Genomic DNA, 25,183 nt, shown 5'->3' with positions numbered 1-25,183 from the left:
GGCTCTTCAGAGAGACCATATCTTGTCTCTATAAAATGAGAAAATTTTCTTGTTTATATTATCAACTTGGTAGGAATTTTTGTTGTCTATAATGGTATTCCTAAAAGTAACTTAAATATTCATTATTGTAACTTGTTTTCATTTCCCTGCAAGTCTGTGCTGATACCTTTGACTATAAGAGCTGTAGTCTTTTATTGTGACTTCATGAACTGTGAATATAAGCAAAAACTGTAGTGGGAAATTTTAGAACTGCATTTTCTTTTAAATAAAACATAAAAGCCTAGCGTAAGCTGTTTTAGAGCTTTTGGGAAACTAAGCTATATTCTTCATAGAACTTGCCTCATTCATAATTTTTGAGGTTTGGTTACTGAATTGATCTTACAGGTACAATTTTTCATTTGTCCAAGTTAGCACTAGGGGAGACTGATCACACCTGATCAAATGGTGAACTTTTTTCTAAGGACTGCCTGTAATTTTGGGATGGCTGACACCCAGCTGAATTCTAGATGTTCCTTCTTTCTACCATCGACATTCTCTGCACATGGCATTATTCAGAGGGAGACACTGCACAGATACTCATTTGTGCTCTGTATTTTGAGAGGTGTGTGGTTTTTTGGTTGTTGTTCCCCCCCCCCACCCCAAAGTAGGGTCTGTTCCCTTTCAGAAAAGGGAAATGAATATGTCCCAAAACGTTGACTGCTTGGCAGTTGAGCAGAAAAAAGTGTTCAGCGATGGCCTCAAAGGAAAGGTATTTAAGGAAGCGATGATTTTACTTGCTGGCAGCTTCCCTTAGCGAAAATTTTGATTCTCACCTTTACCAAAAGAACAAGAAGCTGGGAAACTTGGGTACCTCCTGCAAATCTTTTTCTTGTTAGGGACACTTGGATTTATCACTTCTGTCAAAAGACTTGAATCTTTCCGGCTCCACAGGCTTGGAGGAATTACAGAGTTTCTTTGTCAGAGATTCATGTCTCCACATACCAGTGTACACTGGAAGTATGGGTCACTTAGTATGTACAGATCCTTGAAAACTGAAATGCTGGGCAGAAGTATGCCTCCTTATTAAGTCCTTTACTGTGTTTGGCATGGACCACAATTACACCCGAGGAAGTAGTTACTTCCTAGATTTAAGAACTGCAGCATCATTTCCATGCTTAGTTTTGACCGTGAGGAGTTACTGCCCTGTCTTTGATAGGGGTTTTTGGTAAATGTCAGCTGTCTACATAGAATAACCTGGACTGAATTTCCAAATATTAAAGGTCTGCTATCATAAAAGTACATTGACTTCTTGTCTTACTGAGACACATGTCAGATAGCTTTGGAGACAGAATTTCACCCCTTGTATAGAAATAATGAATGTGGTAGCAGGGTGAGTTTTATACTGGGACTGTTGCTTCGGCCGTCATCGTAGATCAGCTACTTAAATTGTGTGTTCCTTACATACTTTTGGAAATCATGGTATTGTGGATAAGTTTGTTTTTTCTTGCAGATTTACATTACCTTTTTATTTTGACTATGAAATCCCTTTCTGGCATTTGGAGCATGACAACTTTGCTGAAAACATGCCTACTAAGACTTGTGTTAGGTCTCTGCTGCTAGGTTTTTGTAGACTACCACGTTTCAACTGCTTGTTACGAACTTGAAACAGATAGACGTTCAGCATAATCATTCATTGTCACTTAAACTACGTTTTCAGTAGAAGGAAAGAGAGAACCAAGAGCACTGAGGGAGTTGGTTAGATTCTGCCATTCAGACCGGCTGCCTTGCACAGTCGCTGGCTCGGCAGAGGCAGGGCTCGGGAGCTTAGCGCTTGCGTGGAGGAGCAAGGAGAGCTGACTGCAGTAAGCATGGAACAGCCTTGCAGGCTTGTGGTTTCTGACAGCCTGGGGATTGTAACCGGTTTTGTTCAGTTACAACAGTATCTGTTCACTGCAATATAGTGGAAGAGACTATCCAAACGGGTTTTTTGCTAAGCATTTTGTAAAGCTGCTGTATGTTGGAAAGTGAATTAGTTTGCCTAGAAGACTCTTGTACCAATCTACTGCTTCAGTCATTTGACTTGAAAGAGAAAAATAATGCTATATCCTTATTTTTAAAACAGTGGGAAAAGATTGTTAAAGGCTAGGATGTCACAATCTCTCCCGTATACAGTTGAACAGTAAAATAACATATGTTGATTTTTAACAGTAATTTTTTTGCGTGAGTAGTGTGAACTTCACTGTGGCATATAAAGCTAAATTAATCACTCGCTTAAGACTTCTTTTGAGAGCAACTTCTATGGTTAGATTATTTTATTATGAATAAGTAGATGTCAGTTATAGGCAATGTAGTAGAAAAGTTGATTTGTGTTCCAGTTACTCAGAGTTTAGTGACTAGATATATAACCACCTCTGTCAGCATGATTTTCTTAGATAAATAAGGCTTTGGTTTAAAAAAATAAAAATAAAATTGGTCTGATCTTTCATACCACAAGTTTGAGAAAGTTTGCTGTGATGATGTGGACGTGTCAACTTCTGTTTTGGGCTGTAGCTACAATTGCTTTGGTATTTATGGTCCTGGTAGGGGGAAAAAGAAAAACTGAAAAAAAGAAAAACTCCAGCCTCTCAGCTGAGGCATGGTAACCGTGCTTGCAGCCTGCAACGCAGTGAAGAGGCGAGGCTCAGGGTGGGGGTTTGAATGCTCTTACAGTCTTAGTGGCAGAGAAAATATCTTAGTAGGATACTTCCAGACCTCCGGTTGTTTTACAGAGAAGAATTAAAAGGTAATTTGATTACTGTCAAGGTATCATCAGGGGCGATGGGCTCTTCCCGTGTTGGTTTGTGGCAGGAGGTACGCGCTAGCTTCCTAGCAGGAAATCGATTTGGGCAGATGAAAGTTCTCAGGAGCAGCAAAGAAGTAAATGAAATTGAAGACCCTGTGACAGGCAGGTGATTAAACCGCATTCAGGGTTTCATTCTTGCTTAAAAGGGGTAAATACATGACAGAAACCATAAATAGCAGTGTGACATTAAGCTTATAAATAGCTTTTTATAATTTTGTAATACATTCTCCTTTTAATAGCCCGTTGCTCTTTAACTTGAGCACACACTAACGCTGCATGCGTGTGTTCATTTGCCCTTCTCGGCAATGTTTTATTCCAGCTGGAGCTGTGATGTTTCTTTTATTGCTTTGGTTTTAGTTGATTAACTGGCTTGTAACATGGTTATGTGGCTGCTTTTTCAGTGGACATGAAACTTCATACTGAACTGAGCCAATACGATAAAGAACCATTAAAGCCTCTGTTGTCTTCCTGGACGTGAATGCTTTAGAGGAGACTGTAGAAGTTGTTTTCCTGCTAAAAATAAATTCAGTAAATTATAGAATAATTGAATTAATGCATCTCAAACCAACAGTTTCTTGCTGATTCTGAATGGCAGCTGGTTTTAGAAGTTTTCAGCTCCAAGCAAAATGGCCAGATAATTTTTCTCAGTCAGTTGTTTTATTAAATGCGATGACACTAAATGTTTTTATATAGAAAATGTATACCCTCTACCTGGAAAATAATTCACTGTTATGTTAGTGAAAGGAATCTTAACTTCTAATTAAAGATCTGAGATTTAATTGGGTGGGCTGAGATGAATAGTATAAACACAGAGTTTGTCACTGAATTTTAGTTTCGCTTGGGTAACATGGTGTGACTTCATTTTTGTGCAATAGTGCATTAAACAATTCCTTCTTTCTTGGTTTTGTGCCTGATCCAGTTGTATATCTGCAACTTTGTGCCTTTACTTTTTGGTTGTGGAAATGTAGGGATTTTTTTTTTTTTTTTTTTGGTTGCAGTATATTCATTGTTAGCCTTGACAGTGTGGTGTTGCTTTTCAGACCATTAACGACAGCTGCTATTTTTGTTAAGTTAATTTTGTGGAAACTTCCAGGTATTACTGTGTAATTCTATAAAGAACAAAGCTCTAAGGAAGCAAACAGTCATATTCAGAAACAAAAAATAAAACTTTAAAGTTTTTTCAAAAGTCTACTTTGATGACCCCTGGTAAGAATTATAAACTTTTTATGTCAGTTTGGATCCTGTCTTTCCTCTTGCATTATGTTTTCTTCCAATACTTTTTTTTACAGAAGCTTTATATGCCTCTGTTAAGTTTGTCAGTTTTGTTTCAAAAGAGGGAAATGCATCCCAAAAGCAAAAGCATGTTTAGAGAACTCTGTTAGAAGTACGCATGAAGATAATTTTTTCTTTTAATCGTGTATGTACAAAATTGATTAACAACTGATTAACAATTTACAAAACTCAGAATGTGTGAAGATAAGTGCATGGAGCCTGCAGTCTGGCCTTAATGTTTAATCATGTCATAACCCCTGACAGGGTGCGACTGTTGAGGTCAGTGTGCCACAGTTTTGGAAAACTTTTGGTGCGGCTTTGAGTTTCACTTCCTAAGAAGTACAGATAGAATTGTCCTGTCATTTTCTGGTCAAGATCTTTGAAAATGATCCTTTTACAGAGTAGGTTTGTACAATTTACAAATCTGGGGAGCGTAGACCTCTTTAAGATACTTTGCTAAAGAAACTAACTCCCCCAAACTGATTTACTTATTTTTTTTAATTTCACTGCAGGTGACTTATTATCAGATTTAACTGCTTAATCACTTGAATGTGAGTGATATTTTCGTGGCCAGAATCACTCAAATAATTTTGAACTAGTCCTCTTGAGCTGGCTTGAAAATGGAAATTGTTTCCTATAAAGAGAATCTTTGAGAGGAGGCAGAGGTGAGTCAGAAGAATACGTACCTGAGCTGTGCCGAAGTTGTAAAAATGTGAGAGCTCTTAAATAAATAAATAAAAGGAGAATTAAAAATTTGGGATGATGTGACTAGGATGATTCTTTTGCTACTGGGCAGGTTCGTCAACAAAGCTGTTCTCGCCCTGTGCGGAGAGCTTTTTGTTCTGGTGCCCAGACGTGCTTGGGGTCTCTCTAGTGTGCACCCCAAGAGCACCCGAAAGGCGACCTGCTCCGCTCTCATGCCCCAGGGCCAAAAAGCTGGGGAGAGGCTGAGTATCCGGGCGCTCAGGAAGGGAGCGTGAGGCAGGGTGGCTGAGAGCCAGGGGCACGGATGGAGTGAGGTCACTTCTCTGGGCAGCGCTGCTAGAAGACTTCCCTTGGTTTGTTTTCTGTCGGAGGAGGAAGCGGCGTTGACAAGCGTTTTCCAGGCAGGTAGCCAGACAGGCATTATTTCAATGTTTCCAGCGGAAAATCGGTGTTTTTTGGCAAAACTGAAATTTTCCATGTGAAAATTTCTATTTTGTGAAAATGGCATTTCTGATTAAAAACTAATTTTGATGGAGAGTGTCCAATTGGTTGTATTCAGCCTTAGAATTAGCATCTGCTGTGTTTAAGTCTATTGAAGATAATTTGGCTTAGGTTTAGCAACTCTGAACAGAATATACACTGACAACTTTCCTCCCTCTGTCTAATACTTCAGTTCTAGTGCCAGCCAAAATTCAAGTTGAAGTTGGCTATGAGTAGAATAAAAGCTTTTTCCGAATTTTGCCAGTTTGTTTTCAATTCAGACTGCCTTCAGCTTCAAAGGCTTCACAACACAGATGCCATGGCTGGAACTAAAGCTGCCAATTCAACTAGCTGCTCTGGACTTGAAGATTGCTGCATGCAGCAGTATTGATCTGTGGGTGCTCGAGTGGTTAATAGCTAGCCCACAGATTTTCTCAGTCGGTATGTTTTCTGTGGATGTTGTCTTCAGATAATTGTGGCTGAGGCTTGTACAGTGTCCTGTGGGATGTGGGACTTGTGTTCATTTACCGACACACCGAGTTAGAACATGTAACTTTCCAGCATTTGGTGTTTTACCCCATTTTATCTGCTTAGTTGTATACAGCTGTTGAACACCAGCAGTTGTTATTTACATGTAATGTCTTTCTCTTTTTGGCTTCTTAAATTGTGTTAAAAACCCCTCCGATTCGTAGATGGAAAAGCTGAAATCAAAACCTAATTCTCACTTGCCAAATTTCCTTGATTCAGCACGTGTAGTCAGGCTGTTAATAATTAGTGTCCTGAAAGGACTGTACTAGGTTGTTATAGCTATAGGCAGTTCTACGTTGTCATTAGAGGCTCGAAGATTACCAGTCTCCTTTTAGATACTAAGGAGCTTTTGGTTTCTACTAGGCCTATAGAGGACTGTAAACTCCCTTTTTAATAGGTAAAGAAATGTTTTTTGGAGTCGCATAGCAAAGGGGAGTCAAATTTAGTTACCCCTTGATACCTTTGAGGAAGGTTGTAGGGAGAACTTTGGGGATCTTGGGGTTTGTTGGTTGGTTTGGTTTTTTTGTTTGTTTGGGTGTTTTGGTGGGTTGGGTTTTTTCCCCTTTCTTAAAGCAAGATACAAAATACTAACTTGTTATTATCACCTGGTGCTTCTGGTTTTAGTTTGTGTGAACTTGCACTGATTTCAACCCTTTTTTATTTTGGTGAGTAAATAGTTAGGCTTCCTAATCTTAGAGTTATATGGGAACCAGAATATACTTTTAATGAAAAATCTATTTATATCTATTTAACCTACTTTAGGAACACATTTAAAAATCGCTGCAAATTTATTTTGAGAAGTTTCTATCAAGAAGATATTTTAGTAATGTTTCATTACAGTCTCCATATCTTATCATAGCATTGAGTTATGAAACCAAGCATATGAGATCCAGCTCCAGGAATGGGAAGAGTTAGATATAGTAATCATCTGTGTGAGGGTCAGGGATTGCCATTTTTAAGGCTATTTTCAAACAAGGGCACATTATGGATATAATAGAGTTTAAAATGCTGGAGGTGGAACCCACTTGGAAAACTTTTCTGCTTATTCCTAGTAATCTTTACACATGATAAATACCTCCAAATATCATGAGCTAACAGCTTCGTACTGGGAAACAAGGTGGTTTTACGTCTTATCAATGCATTTGCGTATTTGTTTATTTTATAATAATTTTGTAAATATAGAAGGATAGTTAAATTCACCATTTTGTGATATTTAAACAGTACTCCTCTTCCTAGTTCTTCTTCCTGACACCTTTATCATTTTCTGATTGCTTCAGCTATCTGCCCTTCCACAGGGTTTGGTCTGCATTTTATTTATTTATTTATTTATTTATTTATTTAAAAAAATAGTTAGATTTCATTTTTTTCCCTGCGAGCTTTGCCGTTTTCCATCCTAAGTTGCTTATTGCAGGAGCGTGAGCTACTGCTAACTCGGTGCATGTGTTTCTTCGCTGTCCATCGCACTGGCGGCAGTGGTCGTGTAGTGGTGCAGTGGCCGCAGCGACCGCAGCTGTGCACCCGGGGGCTCTCCCCTCCGTGTGTCTTCACTGGCTCACAAGCTGGCCACTGCTATAGCTGGTGGTTGCCATCAACTTCTGTTTTCATATTACAGGCCTTAAACTATACCAATATCTTTACTTAAAGACGTTTCTAGCTTCAGCTGCCTGCCCTCTGTTTCATCACACTATGGTGTGCCTTTCCTAAACCATTCTGTAAAGCAGTTGCCGTATGATCCAGGTGACTCCTGAAGATCAATTATAGTTATTGCTTAATAGAGGCATAAGTGTTTTTTTCTGGTTTGTTAAGTTGCGTATGGGTATATTGCTATCATACAGAAACTTTCTAGACTTACGCTCAAAATAATCTCTGAAACGTCACATAAACTTCACACATCTTGTTCAAGTGTGTGTGACTTGTTTCACAAAACTTCCCTTACCCCTGAGTATCACCTGCAAATAAAAGGTCTCTGGGTCAGAAACAGTGTGGCTGCACAGATCCATGGTGTTTCAAGTCTGTGGCTTCAGTGTGTCACCTGTAGGACAGATGGGTTTGTATTTCTTGTGAATAACATAGGTACTCAATATGAAGTCTTTTCCTAAAGGCACGTGGACTCTGGACATTTTTCTTGCATCATTTGGAAGTGATGCAAAAGTCCCGTCTCTTCTGAAGCACTGTTATTGTTAGGTCAGTGAGTACTCAGCCTTGAGCAGGCAGGAGCTAGCTGGAAGGAGGTTCTCTGCTATCTTCACATTTGTTCACACTCTGACCTGAAAGACTGTTGCAGTGAAAAGGGAAAACGGGTTGAATCTGCTGAAGCAGGATAGGGTGGAGGAAAAAATAAAAAAAAAGGAATCTGGCTATTTTAATTCTAGCTCTCCTAACTGCAGACTTCTAGTGTATTGGGTGTATTTCTTCAGCCTCTCTGAAGCTCAGTTCCCCATCTAGAAAACTGGTCAAAAATTGAAAGAAGAGATCGTATTTACTATGAAAGGATGTGCTATGGAAATCCAGTGCATTTATCAGGCTGCCAGTTGTGATGTGGTGTGGACAGGTATTCACTAAGAATAAATTTGAAACTTAAAAGTGGGTTTAAAGTGAACCATATTGAGCTGTTTGGAATCTGTGTTTATAAGTCCATTTGTCTTTTTTTTTTTTTTTTTTTTTTGGGGGGGGGTCTCTTTTTCCTCCCCTGCCAAATTTTACTATCTTCTCAGGCTGTATCTAATCTAGAGTCCTGGATAGTGAAGATGGAAGAGTTACTCTCTTCGTGTGAAAAATGTCTGGGTGTAGAAAGGGAGGACGTAAACATTTTAGGTTCAAAATACTTGGCAGTGTTGATGGCATGGTTTCTAAGAACTACTTTTTTTATTAGTAGTACTTCTAAACTGTGCCAGTAAGTATTATAATCTCAAACTAATGAATTTTATCTTACTGTCTTTGTGTTTCCTGAAATGTTATGTATAGGAGTGAAGAAAAGCAGATACCAGACTTCCTGCAGTGTCCTACTTCAGACCCAAAGCAGAGGAAGGGAGCAGCTGAATTTCTGAGGCTTTTTCTGGAGCATTTTGTATACAGTTCAAGCATAATAAGTATTGATACTTAATTAGATAGAAGTGTAATTTATAACAGGCTTTTCTGTTCGTTGTGCTGTTGTTCTTGGGAGAAGGGAGGAGCAAGGGAGGGAATTGTCAAATTGTTGAAATCATTTATTTTTCAGATGAAATAGTAGATTGCTACAGTACTACCAAACTAATTTGCTGTGTTCAGGTATACATCCTCCAGCTTTCTCTAACAGATTGGCTGCTATCCTGTGTAGAGTGACCAAACACTTGTTAATTATTATTTTTATTTTGGAAGAAATGAAATTCTAGGAGTGACAGAGCAAGGTATTTTGCCTTTAACCTTTTGTCTCTATTAGTAATTACGTAATTATAACAATGAAAATCTTGCTTGGTGTCTCACAGCAGTTGTTCAAATTTGAAATCCCTGTCCAAAGAAGTATCACAGAATAGTTGGGGTTGGAAGGAACCTCTGGAGATCATCCAGTCCAACCCCCGTGCTGAAGCAAGCTCACCTAGAGAAGGTCGCACAGGATTGCATCCAGGCGGGTTTTGAATATCTCCAGAGAAGGAGACTATACAGCCTCTCTGGGCAGCCTGTTCCAGTGCTCTGTCACCCTCAAATAAAGAATTTTTTCCTCATATTCAGATGAAGCTTGCTGTGTTTCAGTTTGTGCCAGTTGCCCCTTACCCTGTTGCTGGGCACCACTGAAAAGAGTCTGGCCCCATCCTCCTGACACCTGCCTTTAAGATATTTATAAGCGTAAAAGTAGATAAAAAGCATTATCCAAGAAGTCTTAATTTAGAAAGTCCTCAAGTAACTTTTAAACTGAGAGTAATTATTAATTTAGGTGTCGAGCCTGTACTGCAATTCACAGCCAACCCCATGAAATCCTTCTGTTCATAAAAAGATGAATTAACAATTTTAGAAACTTATCTGAAGAAGTGGGTAGGACATGAATTCTCTGTTACTGGCTCCTGTATAGGAGAAGCTGATGGTGGAGGAGAGAGGCTAAAATCAACTTCTTTTTCTCAGCTGTTGAACTTCAGACCCAAAATTTTCAGAAACTGTCAGATGTACTTTAAGAATTAATGCTTTTTGTGTTTGATTTAGCTCTTTATGTGGTTGAGGATTGAGGATGTAAGAGTAGCACATTCACTGAAATGCAGGTGAGATCATGGACATTTTGGGGGCATGTGAGTGCGTTGCTCTTTATTGCTCTGAAGAGTGAAATACTTGCAGAAGGAATTTCTTTTGCTGTTCTATACTTCTTGCATTTGTGAGGGATTTAATCAAGCAGCTCAGAGTGCCTTGTAGATAACAAAAGTCTTGAGGGAACTAAAAGCAGCTGGAGATTAGATAAGTTTGGTGTACCAGTTTTGCATATGAAGCGTGGAGGCTGCTCAGGGCCAGGCTGTAAAGAAGGGTGTGGGAGGCCCTGGCTGAGCAGCGGGGTGAGCTTGCTCAGGGCTGCCAGCCCCATGCAGATACCTGGGCTAATGGGAGGACAGTTTGGTTACCCACCAGTGAAGAGAAGTTGCTGAGGTCTTGGACACTACCATCCTCACTTCAAATGCCAATGTCTCCCTGTATCCAGTGCTCTCTCTTGACAGCTCTTCGGGAATGTACTAGCACTGAAGGAATCACGCTTGTAGTTACGTTGTGCGGTCACTGTAACTCCCAGTTTATCAACAGGAAGAATGCGATATCCCTCTTTTCCAGTGGAAGTTTCAGCAAGAGTTTAATAAGTGGCCATATGATAGCTTCACAGGAGTATATTATTTTCCGTAAGCAGAATGAATTTGATTAATTTATATATTACAGATTATTAATAAATTTACAAAAGAAACAGAAGATGTTGATAGAGCCCAGAATCATTAATGATGCAGTTGCCTGGCTAGAAGTCTATCTTGAACCTTTGCACCTGGTGACAACAAAGTGAAACGACCCAAAGTTTACATATCAACTTTCAAGAATTATGGATACTTTCCATTGTTTGGTCAGCAGAAAGCAGGAAGAAATGAATGAAGCATGAATCGTTGGAACTAGTTCAGGATTGTAGTGCATGGGTCAATTCACTTAAATGAAAATGCATTTCTACTCTGATTTTATTTATAAGGAATGTCCTGAAGCTGTGTGCTACATCAGAATTGCTGAAAGCTTTCAAAACAATTTTTTAAAAGATAAAAAATTTGAATCTTTATTTGTTGGACTAATGTGGACTTCCCTCAAAACAGTGCAGAGTCAACTGATGTTTAGCATTTTCATACTGGTTTTGGTTACACATTTAATATAGTTTTCACTAACATGTTTTCAGTAAACGTATATGAAGATGGGCTCTAGATATAACTCAGTGTTTGTTTGAAATGCAGTATGTTGTATTACTCTGTTTAAACCTTCAAAATTTTCTTTTTTTTTTTCTCCTAATTGGAATGTCTGGAAATTTTTTTATAACCATGGGGTCTGTAATCTATTTAATCTATTCAAGCTACATAATGTTATAAGAATGTGGGTTTTCTATGAATCTGGCCTACTTTTCCACCTCTTGTAACAAATTCACGTACTATGTTGGACCCAAGTCAGTAGGTGGGCTACAGTGGAAACACATGCCTTCTGGGTTGCTAAAATACCAGCTTCTAAACAAATGGAAATCTGGCCATGCATTAGCTCCTTAGCTGCTTTAGATGGGCATGAAAAATGAGATTTCTCATGTCCTTTCATGCAGATGCGCATACTGTGCTGTGCTAAGGTGGTTGTCTTTATGTACAATACACGATGCAAGCTCCCTTTAAAAGAGCTCTTTAAGTCGGTGGATCAGTTGCACTCTCAGATGAATTAAATTTCAGTTAATTACCTTCTTAACCAACTGCTTGTTTATTAAGCTGCTTAAAATTGGTTAGTTTATTGTAAGCCCAAGCAAATTGTTGTTTTACTGTATACTTTTACATAGAAGAATAGAGGATGGCGAAAATTCACTTGTGAAGCTTCTGTATGCTCTTTAATGCCCTAACCAAGCCAGTATCGCAGGAATGTTCTGCCCTTTGATAGGGAACACTCCCTAGAATTGCTTCATCACTTGAAACCTGAGCTCAGGGTGGAAATGTACAGTTGACTCCCTCCACAGACCTGAGAGGTAAGTGGAGTTTCATTGCAGAAGTTCTGTCCTTCTCCCGTTGCTGTAGCAGCCCGTGCTTTGGATTTTTAATTCAAGTGTCTAAATATTACATGCTTAGCAGAAGACGCTGAAAAACTATAAGCAGAAACCTTCTTCATATACAAAGATTAATCTGATTTAAATCCAATTTAAATAATCCACTTGCATATATAGAAAGATTTTTTGCGTAAGTGGCCATGGTGCTGTCCATGACACGGATATGCACACAGAGTAGTACCTTGCTTAAGTTAATCTGCTGCTTAAACCAGTTGTTATCAAACTTTTTGGTTGAATCTCACCTTTTGTCTTTACTTCTGTTTCTTTTGGGGCTGCAGATTTTACTTTGGAGCTTCAAGTCAAACGTTTATTTGTTCCATACTAACTTTAGCTGTAACATATTTTTGTTTCAGAAGTTTGCAACTAGCATAGCTGAATTTTTATCAGTTTTGTCATTTCATATATCGCTATTTGCTGGGAAATCAGATAGCTATGATTTATAACCTCATAAGCAATACCTAGCTATCTCACTATTGTTCTAGTATATTTTCAAAATGTATAGTAAGCGTGGCAATACCTGGCCAGGAGAAAGAGTATTGTCTGTGTTCTTGTTGCATGTATTTCTGGAAGAAAGGAGTAGTAAAGGTGATATGGATACAGTTCAGGGCCAATTATATTGTAAAACAAGCGCGTTACAGTAAGACCAGTAATTGCAGGGTCTGTCTGTGCTTAACAACTGCGTCCTTTTTGTATGTACATATGCCGATAGAGGTGTAAATATGGGTTGTGTACACGTGACTGGCCACAAAGCAGTTACATGTAATAGCCCTGGCAGATCTTAGAGGGAGGAGTATTTTTGAGAGTGTGTGTGATGGTGTTTGAACATAATCCCTACATACTTCCATAAGTTTCTGTGCTGACATAAGGGGAACGAATAACTTTGAAAGTGGTTTGCAGAAAATAGTCTGTCTTCTGTCACCTTCATCTCTATTACTTTCATGAGCGTTATATTTCCATTTTGTAGAAGTATTTAAGGATTTCAGTTGTTACACTTAGTCGTAAAACTGTATTCTGTAGTGGCAAAAGCCTCATAGTTTCATGGAAGAAACTTGTCTAATACAAGATGGCTGTTCAGGCTACGACATATTGTATGTGGGACATGGAATAGAATGCTTCATTGCCTAACCTGAAACATGGTTTCCTAAGTCCATGAAGAAAACATTAATGAATGACTGATGTCCGGCATGGTGTGAATATGAGCTCCACACCAGGAAGATGCTGAACTCCAGACTGTGGAACAGTATGTGAGAAACATCTTTGTGTATGTGTCCTATTCATTTCTTCCTTCCTTAAAGAGAGTGAGAAGGCATTGCCCTTCACATCTGCGACCTAGATGAACTGTTGTTCTGACCACATAGAGCTGGCCCTTCTTCCTTGGCGAACTCATAATACAGTGCCTTCTTTCTTGAATTTGACCATTTCATTTATGTACATGGAGAAAGACCCGTATCATTGTCTCTGACTATTCAATGTGTTTGGTTGGTTGGAGTGAAGATCAACTGTGTTACAGCAAGAACCTTGCTGGGTCTGCAGGCTGGGTCTGTTGAAGGAACGGTGAATGGTTGCTTGGTATTGAAGGATTTTGAGGATTGCTGAGGGCAGATTTTCTCCTTGCTCACTTTTTGAATTTGTTGCTCTGTTTGAAACAGAAGTTTTCTGTCTAGTTTAAGGCAGCGATGAGGAAAGAAGAAATATTGTTGGTCTTGATCAGCAAATAAAAAATAGGAGAGAATAGGAGGGAAGGGTGAGATTTGCCTTTTTGTTCCCTTAAAGCACGATGGCTTCTGGCCTTTAACAAGTCTTTTTTTCTGCTGTGAAATTGTGAATTGTGGAGTTAGACCCTCCTAGGTCACTACCAGATGGTTTTGTGAGGACTGCAATACTTATTTGGAAGCTAAACAGTCCTACTTTGTGCACTAGTGTTCGCATTCGTGGGAAAGGACTCTGAGATAACCCTCACTGTGTCTTGGTTGATTTGTCGCTTATGCAAATCCTTGTAAAATACGCCCGTCAAAGGGTTGTTTCTGTGGTATGGATAAACTTTTTAATCAAAGTGCATGCTTTTCTGAAACCTTCTTTGATTCAGCTCACAGGCAAATAGCTCTCTGAAGTCTTGGCTATAGTTACTGGTTGTGTCGCTGCACTGATAAAGATGCCGATCTTTACGCCGTTATGGCTAGTAAGGTGATTGACTTTTAGATTATGTCTGCGTGACACCAAATACTGTTTGTGAAATGTTATGTTGGTGGCTAAGATCACTAGTATGGAGGCTGTTACCTGTTCTGCCTTTTATTTTTGAGACTGGTAGAAGGCCTAGCAGAAGCAGCCCCTTCATGAGTTGTCAGACGCGTACTTCCTTGTTAGGCTTGGCTTTGGAGTTTTAATGTTTGCGACACAATTTTTCATTATTTTGTCATTAAGAGAAGGTTATGAGTTTAGCTAGCAGCTGGTGGGTTTATCTGGTATCTTTATCCTTTCTCAGTTTGTCATGCTGGTTTAGCAAAACAAAAATAAACTTGCTGTAATTCTGCATGAACACAGCATTGCAGTTCTGAAGCCAGAGTGACTTCAGTAGCCAAAAAAAAAAAAAAAGCTGTCTGGTAAGGAAACAAGTACTTTTTAATCTAAAAATGCTGGTTAAGTCAAAACTGAAACATTTTGCAAGGACTGATTATCATAAAAAAGATTTTTTTTTTTTTTTTTTTTTTTTTTAATGTCCAAGATGTGTGGTCATGCTGAAAGAGCTGAAGATGTACTCTAGCGAAATACCTCAGGGATTTTTAGGGCAGTCGCTCAGGAGGTTGGCTGCAGGCAGCGGGAAGAAGGTTAAGCTGCAAATTCCCGGCCTTTCCTGGTACAGGCGACTTGGGTCTTGGTCTTCCACTTTCCCACGAGGGCCTAAGTATCTAAGCTATCAACAGTTTAGGGAGGGGATTGATCTTTTACTTGTTACCCCTATTCGTTTATGTATATTGGAGCACAGATATTCCTTATGATCCAGGCAAGCTCTCTAATCACTGCTGGGATGTTTGCTGTCCTATGCTAAATTCTCCTTTTTTTTTATCGTGATACACACCTACCCCTCTCAAAATAGGAAGCAAACGTACATGTGTTGAAGTCTTCACAATTTTTCACAGAATAAGGAAAACCAATCATTTTATTTTCAGTTTTGAGAATATCTGGTTTCTTTTACTACTTTTTAAAATATTTTAATTTTCCATATCAATATAGTCTTAAGTTATGAAACTTTCTGTTTGCTTACGCCCTTGTCAAAGGATGTAGAAATAGTTTGCTGAGTGTGTAATTAAGTGAATCACAGGCCCTGATCTTGCGAAGTACTTGAGTATTGTTGGATAGGACTAATAGCATCAGGTGTGCACATAAGTACTTTGCTGGATTGGGGTTGCGGGATAATCATTACAATCTTAGTTTTGAAAAGTGAAAGTCATGTTTCAACTCTTGTGTTTTATTTATCAGCACTTAGCGCAGGGTGTAGACTTCTGTTGGGCATGGTTCCTTATTTGAAGAATAAGAATCGTTTGTGCTTCCAAACTAAATATGTAAATCTATCAAATTGACTTAGACGGAAGATTCAGTAGTTTGACAAACATTTATCTATTCATGTTGTAATTTAAAAAAAAAAAAAAAAAAAGCAATGCTAATGTTTTTGTTATCGCTGTGTATTCTCATGTCTAATTATTATACAGTGAATATACAAGCTTTGCAAAATAATGCATCAAAATCTTTGTATATCTTTTCTGCATGCTTTTTCTATATAAAGCTTTTTGGTGTAAGCATCTTTTTTTCTGTTTTGCACTGAAATTAATTACTTAATTGCCTCTAATATTGGGACCCTAGTAGCTGTGATGCCCAGCAATTACAATGCTTTTTGAAGTGAAAATGCTGTTCTGAATCTTTAAAAAAAAAAAAGAAACAAAACAAAACCCACAACAACAACAACAAACAAAGCCCCCCAAAAAACCCCAGCCCACAAAATGCCCTTAAAATAGGGAGGGAGTGTACAATGGACAGGAAGTAAAGGACTGAGTATTTTGGGATAAGGTTGTGTTGTAATTTGTAAGACATTGTTTTGTTATTGGATGCCGTGAATTTAGTACTCATTTTTCTTTTGTCTGTGGTGGAGTTTTTTAACAATGGAGTTGCTGTGTGTTGAGCTTTCTTTGAAGTATGGCATTCTTGCATTTGCACTTTTTGATCTTTTTTAATTTTATTTTTGTTTTGCCTAAAGACCGTGTGTGGACAGTAATGACCGCACGTTTCCGATTGCCTGCTGGCAGAACCTACAATGTACGAGCATCTGAGCTGGCACGAGACAGGCAGCACACGGAGGTGGTCTGCAACATTCTTCTCCTGGATAACACTGTACAAGCTTTCAGAGTTAATGTAAGTAATTTGCTTATTGCAAATCAATATCACTGAGCTTGCTTTCCTTTGCTGGACTTGTACGGCTAGAGTTTGACTTTCAAAATAGTGTTAAGTACAGAATAGAAGGGGAAGTTGTGTTCAGGTAGGCATGCTTGTACATGAACATACTAAGTCACTGGGAACTTAGTCATTCTGGCATCCTCTATAGTACTAACAGATCTTAATTTCAAAATTGAATATACAAAGCATGGTTTATTCCTAGTAATTTTCTTCATGGGCTAAAGTTGTATAGTGGAAATGGAGGGCAGCTTTGCCACTGAATTGAATGAGGAACAAGCTTTTGTTTTACTCCATTCTGGTTTTTGCATTTTGAACATGAGTAAGGTGTAATGGTAACTCTTGATTATGTAGCTAACTATGTCTAGTCGTGTGTATGGTTATATTTGGTTACAGCTATCATCTTAAAGTATCTCTTTGCTTTTTGCTTTGCTCAGATTATATTTTTGTTCTGTGATTTCCCTTGCTTAAACTCACCACCTTCTAATGCACTAATGAGGATGGCAGGAAAGAAAATAGGAAGCTGTTTGCTGAATGCTGGGGACTGTTACTGTGAAAAGTGAATAACTTTTACATATGAGCCTGGAAAGTAAAATAGGTTATTCATCAGATTTTCTAATCTGCAGTCCTTGATAAGGAGTTAAAATGAAAATGTTCATGATTTTGTGCGTATGTTCACACAAGTGCCACCATTTCTTTTGACTTCTTGAGGGGAAAAAACCCAAAAACAACAGGCAAGGACTTCACAAGCAAACATTAAAGCATTTAAAGAAGAATGCGAGAAGAACCAGAACTTAACTGGAAAGAAGCTGTGGGGTATCCTTGGGCAGGAGAACTCAGCTTTTACTTTGTAAGCTATAGAATTGATGACTTATGTGGAGAGGGGTTGAATAATGTGATGGTAAAAGTTACAGGTGGCATGATTATTAAAGTTTTTCAAGAGAAAATTGAACTTCAGAGAATGGAGTGAAGGAGTAGCTCGATATCAAATAAGGCAGTGTGACTTCAGCTGGGAAGTGAGAGAGAAACTGAAGCAGTTCTCAAATCTGCGTGAACAAGTTTAATTTGGACTATTTGAAAAAGTTGTAATGCCCAGTAATTATACTGGATTCTGATATCCAGTGTTTAGTGAGGATATTGATACATTTTAACATTTTGAGGAAGATTTGTGAGAGTGATTGCATTTCTCTATTCTGTAATCAGGTGGTTAGAGCCTGTGCAGCCTGCAGCTGCCTGTCAGAGGAGCAAAATCTCTGTTATCTAGCAAAAACTTGCAAGGATCCAGTGTCAAGTGGCTTAAGATTTAGAGGTAGACTTGATGTTATTTGTTTTAGATTTTTCAGTCAAGATACAAGGTTTTGGGATGGTTCTCTTAAGGCATTTTTGTAGTTCATTCCGGAGCTATTTAACTTTTCAGGACTTCTGAACAGTTAAGGTTGTGAATTTTGGATGATGGAGCTGGGGGAGGGACAACCAAAGACTTTATCAACATCAAGCCTCACCTCCTTTCTGGGGTAATTTCTCCTACATAACCTTTTCCCTGTTTCTCCACAATATTCTATTGCTCTTCCATATCTCTTATCTTCTCATCCTTGCTAACAGGTCTATACTGCCTGCCAAAAAGCAGTATGTGCAGAATGTAATTGGAGACAAAGTATTAAGAGTGCATGAGAAGTTGTAAATGTTGTGTCCTCTGCATTCAGCTGCATGAATTTTCCATTAAAATATCTGTCTTGCAGGTTTTTTTTGTTTATAAGAGTTGGCTAAAATAAGGAATGATTGTTGTACACTAGGTATGGGAGGTTATGCTTCATTTTGATCTAGGTGTTCCAAAGCTGTATATTGTTGGAGAATGCTAGTGCCTGTCTAGAGTAGAATCACCAGTTATAAATCCTCATGTGTATTCTGTCTCTCCAAAGAAAAATTTATGTAATGCATTCTCGCCATCTCCCTAGCATACTAAATATTTTAGTTGCACAGATCACGCTTTACCGCTTATATAGATCAGCCTGCAAATTTGTCTATTAAAACTGAGTTTAGGGAGTAAAAAGTCCCTTGGTGCTCAACATTTTGATCTCGGGTCTTAGCCTCCATCTGTTTTTTCAAAAATAAGGAGTAATAAATATTAAATCATTGCAAATACATGCTAACCTACATGGTATACAGGTTTTCAGGGTTTATAGCTGTGTTTTACTTTTATTGTGGTTGACAGAATACTTGGCAATAAATATTTATGGAATTGTTGTCAAAATAGGAAGAACAAAGATAACATCCAATAAATTAGCAAGGTTTTTTTTTTTCTCCTGGTGATTGCTATAGGTATTCTGTGTGCTAATGATTGCAAAGCTTAGTCATCTGGAGTATGCAGTGCTATATTAATAAAAATTTACTTAAATGCTATTTCTTCTCCAGCAGAAAAGTACCAATCACAGACAATGTCTCTTGATAATTTGTGACATGTTCTAAGTTCATATTTCAACCAGCCTTTTCCATTGATCAGCTGCAAAATAGGCATTCTTTGTGCTGAGCCTTATGTTGTATAGAGTGTAACAAATCAATTCAAATAATCCCTGTGGATTGTAGCCAGACAAAGGTTATTTTGGTTGCAGGCAGAAGAATCAGTTGGAACTAACTTGTGCATATGTTTGAAGAGTAGAAATCCTTTCTATAAAATGCTCTGCTTACTTATTGAAGAACTCCTACTTCGACCCTGAAAAGCGTACTTCATAAAAAGCACAGTTGGAAGAAGTGAGGCTGACTTGAGTTAACAACATGATCAGGATGATTTGCATTACTGTAAACCTGCTTCTTCAAGATCATATTGCTTTAATTGGTTTTATTTAATTGTTTAAATACCTCAAATTGTATCTTTTCCGTGCAGGCTGACTTAATTGTATTCCCTGAAAGCCAATAGATAGATACAGAGATGGCACTAAACTTGAGGGAAAACTAAGTCAAGGTAGATGGGATGAGTTGTTCTGTGAACAAGGCTAGTGGGTTAGTGGTTGTGGACAAATATTTCAATTTGGAGCCCTTATTATCTCGGAATTCTCTTCAAAGTTAATGAATTTACACTCTAATGGAAGTAAAATCTAAAAATCTGTAAAATAACCCAAACCAAAACAGAAACCCCCCACACCAACCACCCTGTAATTCGAGAAGTGAAAATTTTCAATAATTTAATCTTCAGCATTGCTTAGTTGCTTCCCTTCTTTCTTTGACCAGAAAAATAGCCTGCTTGGAAACTTTTTTTTTAAAGCAAGATAACTTTTTGCAAAGCTCACGTAAGCTGTAGAATGAAAGGAGGCAGTAGTGCAGCGCTGGCTGTTTGGGGATGCGCTTGCTTGAGTCGCAACGCAAGTATTGCGATGGGCTGCGAGAGGTGAGGCTCCAGTGTTGTCGTTAGTGAAGGAGCAGTGCAGCCTCCCCCGGATCTGGGAGCAGCAGAGCCGTCTGCCTCCCTCCAGGAAAGCCCGGGACCTGTCATCCTATTCCTCTGCCATCAGAAGTCCAGTTTTGTTTGGGCTGGCATGGCAGCAATATCACCTGGTGTTTGCTGTAGGTGCGGCCAGTTCCGTAGGCCAACAACAAAGCCAGAATGGCAGTAGCATAAATTGGGAAGATTGTGGTGGGAGTTGGTAAGCAGGCATTAAACCTGTGTAATTGCAGATGTTTTCCTAAATTTTCAAACATGGGTGTTTGTAAAGAGCTAACAATCATTTTGCTATTAGAAATTAATGTGTATATATCTACTGGAACTAGATGATAGATACTTCAGAACGTGCAGTTAATGTATTGACGTCTAGTGTTGATGTCAAATTTGTTCTGAAAGGCCAAAATTTGTTAGACATTTTCCCTCCAGCAATGACTAATAAGAAGTACATATAACATCCTAGTATTCCAATTCAGAAAAAATGTTGATATGTTTTGTATATAACTACTGTAGTTTTACGTTAGATAGTTCCTACTTTTCATATATTTTTCCATTATTCCCTGTTTTAAGAGGGAATATTAAATGTTTAACTTTATCTGTAGGAATAAAGCAAGTTTCTTTTTATGCTAATCCACATTTATTGGTTTTGCTTTTTTATTAAACAAAAGGCAAAAGTAGAAACTTGTTATCATACTTTTTATAATTTATAGCAGCTATTCAATAATTATGATAGCATTACAAGTGTTTTGGACCTTTCACAACAAGCAGGATTGTGACCTTCACCTGCTCTGGCAAGCTGCAACTTCATTATATAAATATCAGAGATGGGTTAAACTGAGGTCTGGTTTTACTAGATGCTTATCTTTATTTTGCACTGAGAGTAAAACATTGTGATCAAAACAAATGTTTCATGTTGAAACTAGTCTTCTCTTACCAAATTTGCTGCTCTGTTGCAGGAGAAATACCTCCCTTGCAGTCGTGAAATGACATTCTGTATTACTAAATTCAAACTGATGAGCAAGTTCTAAGCTTTTTCAATAGGAAACATCTATTCAGGTATTTAAGAAACAGTATAAATTCTTAGGTTTAGATTGGAAAGAAGCTACAGAATTGATAGCTGCATGTTATTTGAAGAAGTTACATGTCAGCTATGGTAAATGTAAGCCTAAACTTGAGATCCAGGCTGTCGTAAGTTCTTAGTTTGAGCTCTGATTTAAATCTACATGGGGAAAAATGCAAAGCGATTTGTCTTGCTATATAATTTTAAAGTTAGTTTTATTTGCTGAAAAACCTGTACTGATTACTGGTTTATTTCAAAATATATCAGAAACTCCTAATTTAGTAAAAATGAAAGTGACTATTTCTGGACTGCACATAAAAACTGCATTATGCATTTATACGGTTGTGTGTTTATTATGTTAACTTTTTTCATTGCTTGTTTTTAGTTATTGGAAAGTTAATTTTTCGGTAGCAAATTTTTTAACAATGGTGCTCCTACTGGCTGTTCATTTTGTTAAACATCAAGAAATTTTCTCTATGATTTTTTTTAAAAAATAAGATCTTCTTTCAAAGTAAATATAACAATTCTTAGATCACTTTAATTTAGCCAAATTTATATGGGACCTGAAATATATGCCTTACATAATTTCAACTTAAATAAGCAGAGCTATGGTTATCATTGTCCTGCTTGGGATCATTTTAAGCATAATTTTTTGATAACTGTTTTCTAATTTTTGTATTATTATGAAATAAATCATCAAGCTGCTTGGAGTTTTTAGTCCCCAGTAAATGGTTTTGACAGTTTACTCAAGTGTAATTTCAGCTGAACAAAAAAAAAGAGTTTTGATAGGATGCTCTTAGATGTTAACAAATGTCTGAATGTGATTTGTCGATTTTCTCATATATGGATATTAATGAAATTCTTGCAACCTTCTTTTGACCTTTTAACTATATACTTCTTTTTCAATGCCTGTAAAAGTAAAGTGTTGTATAATCTCTAGGAAGTGAGGTCATTTGGGAGCAGAACAGCAGGGTTTTTTTGTTTTAAAACTTTAAGAATATCTTATTGCCTACAGTAAACAAGGCAAGATGTATCAAATCCACTGTAGTATCAATAATACTTGGCTCGTAGAAGATTGTTAGAAGCTTGCTTGGTGCCAGAGAAGTAGAAAATCTGGGTGGAAAATGTATCAATCATCTCTTTTGTCAATGTTTTTTTGTTTGTTTGTTTGACAGTTGTTCTTGCAGAATTTTTCCTCATCTTTTGTACTTCAAGCAGCTATGACACTTTTAACTTCTTTGGGAAACTCCCTTCAGATTTCACCAAATGTATTTATCCAGTCCTGTCATAATGGCACACTCAGCATTTCAATTACTGTGTTGGCAGTATTTTTAGGATAGGCAAAAAATTGCTAGGTACCAACAACTACAGATTCTTTTTATGTCATTTTGTGGGTAAGATTTGTCCCTGCAGTAGAAATCAAACTTGTTCAATTTGCTCTGAAAAACAATGTTACTGTTATTCAGTTCATTTGAATTAGTTAATTTAGGGTGAGGTAGTATCTTTGAGAGAAAGCATTTAAATGACACTTCTCAGTTAGATATTTGGCTCCTTCCGCTGTCTATGCCATTTAACTTTGGAAACATTTTCAATATGCTGGTTCATTTAGATTCAGGAATAGATTTTTGGATAAAACAAGTAAGAATAACTTGTGCAGACCTGTACTTTTAAATTCAGTGATCCAAACAAGGCTAAGAAGTTCTTTGTCAAATCCTAGCCTTTTTTCCTTTTCTTTTTTTCGGTACTGCTTTCAGATATCAAATTTGGCTAATGAATGGCTTTCAGGAATAATCATGTAGCTAGCTGAGAAGTCAGAAATTCTTACTGTCAGAAAATGACAAAGAGGAAAAATAATAATTCCTTAAAAACGTTTCAAAAAGAGAGATGAAGCTTGTTTAAAAATAGTGCTCCTGGGATACACTTAATGATATTTAAAAAGTAGGCTGCTAGCGCACATCTGATAAGAATGTGTATGTGCTGTGCCTGCCTGAAGTCTGTGTGTCCTATTATATATTTATTCAGTAAAAAATATATGTATTTATTCTCTGCAGAAACATGATCAGGGACAAGTTCTACTGGATGTAGTCTTCAAGCATCTCGATTTGACAGAGAGAGATTACTTTGGTTTACAGTTGGCTGATGAATCTACTGATAACCCTGTAAGTTGACTCTGTTTTATAAATACGATTTTCTAAATCATATTCATGTTCATCACTATGCTCTGTGTCATTGTAAAGAGAAGTAAATAGAAACCATTGCAGTATTGAGCCATCTTCTCCACCTGTGTCATTTGAGTGGGTCATTATCACCTTGCAGTTACCATAAAACTAAATGTTAATAGAACTTTGGAGTAAAACTTTGAGATATGTGCTTGTGAAATAATACCTTAAAAGGATATTGTTTGTTTTATTGTATGTATTTACTAGACTTCATGATCATTGTCAGTTGGGATGAGAAATAGTTTTGTGTGGTGGGGTTTTTTTTGTTGTGTGGTTTGGTTTTGTTTTTTTTTTTTAAATTAGGACTTACAAAAAAATGAGAGGTTTTTAGATTGTCCTGTAGGGTGTTTTTGTTTCTAGCCCAGATATCTGGTAGGTCTTTTAATAGTACTCCATATAGCCCACTATCTGACAAGGGCTGTCAACTCATCACCTTAACAGAAAAAGGAAGGGACTCCTTTGAAAATGAGTGTTTATAATAGTTCATGTGCTTTAATTGAAAGGAAATTCCACAGGACTGAAACTTTGTAAATCACTTCATAATTCAGCAGTAGAAACTAATAGATCCAGCTGTAATGTTCAGCGGCTGTAGTAGTTATAGTTGTACTGCTGAGATCATGATTGCTTGAAGAATACTTCTTCAATACTTTCTTTTATAGGTATTAAATGTTCAATACTTTTTTTAAAGTGCAATTTAACTAAGTATTATTCTTTATAATACAATTCTTTACCTAATTCCCATTATATGCACGTTACAGTGATGGGGTCTAAATTTATCTCCAACTTGTGTGTCAAAAGTAATTTTTGTTCACAAAATGTGCAGAATGTGATCTGTAGAGATAAGTGACACTGTGAAGTGTTAATCATTCAGTAACTAAGCTGAATTTCAGAAGATAGTGCAACTTTCTTTGGTAAGTGTAGATTTGGTCTGCTGTTGTTTTACCATCAAGAGTGACTGTTCAAAATAGGAGGAGTACTTTTTTTATCTTACTAAAAGGTTGGGTTTTTTCCTTTTACTTAATTTTAATGTCTTTTTTTAATCTGGAAGAGGAAGAAAGAAGTCACAATACAGCAATAATTTTTCTCCTGCCTGAATAATGAACTACTTACACATTTCTTTTTTCTTTAGAGCAAATGATTCTTAATCATATTCTTTTTCTAAATTCTGGTAACATTAAGAGTATGAATACAAATAAAGCTGTATAGCATAGTTGTAGATATTTAACAAAGTTTTCTTTTGTAACTTTGTGGATAGTTTTGTTAAGACACTGGCAAGCTGGCCTCATTTAATCTTTTTATTCTAAACTTTGTTTCTAGGCTGAAGAGACATAGGCATGCTGTAGAAAAGGCTGAATTACTTTTCAGCTTTAAGAAGTATTTAATTGAATATAACTCAATATTTTACTCAACATTCAGAAAATTGTAGTGTTTCTCATTCTCATTTATTTGGCTTTCCAAAGCTTAGACCTCTAAACTCTCTTTTTTTAGTTTATCTGTCTGGAAGCAGCTGAACACAACACTGTAACAGAAGGATCTGATTAAGAGTTAGTCCGAAACAAGAATGAATTCACAGCTATTTGATACAAGCATGTGCTTTAAAGGTTTAGTATTCTTTGACTTACAAATATTTTGGCTTTTCGGCACATATCTAGTTGCCATGAAAACAATGTCAGCATAAATAGAAATATTACCAATATTAGTCATGTACGCTTGAAGAATTTATGGGTTTGACTAATTTCAGTTTTTGATATCAGTTTACTTTTACACTCGGTTCGTTTGGACAAAGGAACGGATTGACAAATATTCTAGTTACTTGTGAAATAACACAGCAGAATATTACTAAGATATAGTCAATACGGCAGGAGATAAAGGTGATGGGGAAAAGGGGATTCTGCTAATTGAGTGTCAGACTTACATCATGGTGCCTAAATGTGGATTTCATAAACTGCAC

General features: G+C 37.3%; 1 protein-coding gene across 7 annotated transcripts in view; it reads left to right on the top strand.

Moving 5' to 3' along the window:
* Positions 1–25,183, top strand: part of PTPN4 (protein tyrosine phosphatase non-receptor type 4) — a 116,030-nt gene that overhangs the window by 26,624 nt on the left and 64,223 nt on the right. For all 7 annotated transcript variants that reach the window (XR_012831084.1, XR_012831085.1, XM_075711703.1 and 4 more), the window contains 2 exons: positions 16,327–16,481; positions 23,065–23,172. Coding sequence is in view for 5 of the 7 variants with exons in the window: in XM_075711703.1 (XP_075567818.1) it covers positions 16,344–16,481; positions 23,065–23,172 (246 nt within the window). In the remaining 2 variants the exon portion in view is untranslated. The remainder of the gene's footprint in view (positions 1–16,326; positions 16,482–23,064; positions 23,173–25,183) is intronic.

Source organism: Pelecanus crispus, chromosome 5 (genome assembly GCF_030463565.1).
Source record: "Pelecanus crispus isolate bPelCri1 chromosome 5, bPelCri1.pri, whole genome shotgun sequence".
Taxonomy (NCBI): Eukaryota; Metazoa; Chordata; class Aves; order Pelecaniformes; family Pelecanidae; genus Pelecanus; species Pelecanus crispus.
This window is presented reverse-complemented; position numbering and strand designations above follow the sequence as displayed.